General features: G+C 34.8%; 1 protein-coding gene across 1 annotated transcript; it reads right to left on the minus strand.

Moving 5' to 3' along the window:
- Positions 1–330: 330 nt before the first annotated feature.
- On the minus strand, positions 331–1,458 carry LOC115988142 (lectin-like). Its single transcript, XM_031111789.1, has 3 exons — positions 1,322–1,458; positions 1,008–1,123; positions 331–925 (listed from the first exon to the last, which is right to left on the minus strand). Exons 1-3 carry the CDS (start codon positions 1,394–1,396, stop codon positions 556–558), a joined length of 561 nt encoding a protein of 186 aa, XP_030967649.1. The 5' UTR covers positions 1,397–1,458; the 3' UTR covers positions 331–555.
- Positions 1,459–2,887: the final 1,429 nt, after the last annotated feature.

Here is a 2,887-nt window from a genome sequence, read left to right on the forward strand (position 1 = left end):
GCTAATGTCCAAAAAACTCAAAGCATCACCAAATAAATTGTGTGAGGGGCGAAATCTATTTAAAAACATAATATCAAATACTAGCCTTGATCAGTATTGTATCAAACATTCTGCATTAATTTGATCAGTATGTTTTACTCTATTTTCTCTAGTACATTTACACATAAATTTGTGCATATATTAATTATTGATCTTGTTCACAAATCACAGAAGTAAATTATTTGTGCAATACTTCCAACACCCCTATTATATGGAATAATTTATTAAATTATGTGTAGGGAATTTCATTTTACATATATGACAATCCCACATATACAATCGAGAGTGAACAAACAAAAAAAATCCAATACAGCCAATGTGTGGCAAGACTTAACAAGCATATATGGCATGACTGATTAATATACAATAAAATAATTCTAGGGACATAACTTTTATCACAAAGTATCGTTCATAAAAAATAAAAATAAATAAATAAATAAAAAAACTTTTATCACAAGTATCTACTACAAAGATGCAAACTATTATTCGATGTTTATTCTATCAAGCTTCGAAGAGTCAACTCTGTTTTGGCCGAAGGATGGCACCTTTAATTATAAGTCCAGTTTTCCAATGTCCTCCATGCTCAAAAAGATCGAAGCAAACTTCTCCCGATTCTCCATCCTTGGACTGGAAATTGCCAACATTGAGCTCCATCCATTGTTTTCTAGGCTTCTCCAAAAGGCAAACTTGGCGTTCTTGAACTCTTCCATCTGGGAGAGAGAGTTTAAGCCTGATAGGGAGTTCCCAACCAGAAGCCCCTTTTGTCAACTTCATCACATACACAATCTCATATTCAACCTCCGGGGACAGATCTGACATTGTCAATTTTCCTCTCACATCCAGCCAACATACATGAGATAGTTTGGCTACTTCAATGTTTTCATCACTGCAAGTTAAGGTACAAGGCTCAAGCCATAAAATTATGGAGAATAGTAAATACACCCATTAAAAAAAAAAAAAAAACTCACCCAGTTTCCTCAAAACAATTCCAAGTCCAGTATTCACGATTACCCAAGGTGATGAAGAGTGACCTTGGATACAACATAAAGCACTTATAGCCTGTCAACTTATCACCCCATTTTTTCTGCATAATGATTGAAAAGCAAAAAAGAAAAAAAATCAGCTTATAGTTATTTCTATATTATGAAAAAGTAATTACCTTGTTTTACAATAATTGAGAAGCCTGCGTGTCTAAAGTTAAGGCATACATGATTTGCCATCCTCATGTTTAGACATATATTGATTACAATGAGTTAAAGAGAAACAGAAAAAGCTGACTGACCTTCCTCTTGAATTCAAGGAATTCTTCAGACACAATGTTCTTGTTGATGAGATCTGTTGATCCCTTCTTCTTCATAGTTTCTTTCTTTGATAAATCAAACAATTTTATCAACTGTTAACTGTTTCCTTTTCCTCTCCCTAAGCTGTTTATATAACAAGCAAATGGTATTTGTAGCCTCTGTAAACAAGGATGTTAGAAAATTCCAAGAAGAGTCTTGGCCCCTTCCTCTTTTTATTTTATTTTTTTATTTTTATTTCTTTTTTTAGAGTTTTAACTTATGGTGTCATGATGGTAGTTCTTTATTATCAGACCAAGACAGTAATCAGTTTTTAGTGTAAACGGATATTGAACCCTAAATTCCTTATACAACCATCAAAGATTTTACTAATTGAGCTAACTAGAACCCACTTGGACCCTTCCTCCTGAAAGTGACAAGTCTTTATTTTATTTTATTTTACTTAAGTGTGATTTTTATTTTCTACCGGCTAGTTACTTTTTCTCTTTCTAAAAAGACAGTTAGACCATTTAATTAGTCTTTTTTTTGAAGAAGACCAATTAATTAAAACTTCAATGACGTTTGTGGGTTGCTCTAATTATCAGTGTCTTCCACGCTGAAGACAAAAGTTTTATTTGAGATCTTTGAAGTTCTCTAGAATTCTTTCTTCCTTTTAAATCTTAATTTAACTTTTTAAGTTGATTTTTTATTCTTCAACCAACAACTTTGAATAACATGCATGTCAACAGGAGTGTCTATTTATCTTTCTACGCGGTGCACTGCAGGCCCATTCAGATTCAGTAATCAAAAGGGTGTCTATTTTTCTATTTTCAAAAGTATGCTCAAGTTTATGTTAGGGGTAATTCTGATGCCACACCCCATTCCCACAACTATTTGCACAACTTTCATACGTGGCAAGCCACCTCATCACCTTGGGCCCACCTAAATTCCACAACATTTCTTTGATTATTTCAAATATAACTACCACCGCAACTTTACACCTTTTCTTCTTCTTCCTCCCAAAACCCATATGTGAAAAAGCTTGAGCCCCCAAAATAAATTGCAGCGGCTGGAACCACGGTGGTGCGAAAATGGAAAACTCACTCCGGAAAATACCAACCCATGCCAGAAAATAAAAACCCAGCGTTGAGAAACATTACCTCTCCGCCGAAAAACCAAAACCCACTACTCCTTGAATCCGCGAAAAGCATCGTCCGTCTCAGATTTGCAGTTGCTGGAGTACTGGCATGGTGGCTCGTAAACGGAAATCCCACGGCAGAAAACATCATCCCAAATCGGAAAATGAAAACCCATCCTTGTAAAACATTAATCCATTGCTGAAAACAAAAACCCATTGCTTAATGAACTTACAAATTTTGTTTGTGTTTAAATTCCATCCAATGGACTTAAAAATCTTGTTTGTGTTTTAAATTCCATCCAAGTTTGAGAGAGCCAATTCCCAAAAGGAAAAGAGTTTTTCGCTGCTGTGGAAGGTTTCTTTCCTTCAATAGAAAATTTCTCTTCTCTCCGAAGAAAAGGAAAAAAATCTCTCTGCGGCGGCGTCGATTTTA

The sequence above is a fragment of the Quercus lobata genome, chromosome 4 (genome assembly GCF_001633185.2).
Source record: "Quercus lobata isolate SW786 chromosome 4, ValleyOak3.0 Primary Assembly, whole genome shotgun sequence".
In the NCBI taxonomy this organism is placed as follows: Eukaryota; Viridiplantae; Streptophyta; class Magnoliopsida; order Fagales; family Fagaceae; genus Quercus; species Quercus lobata.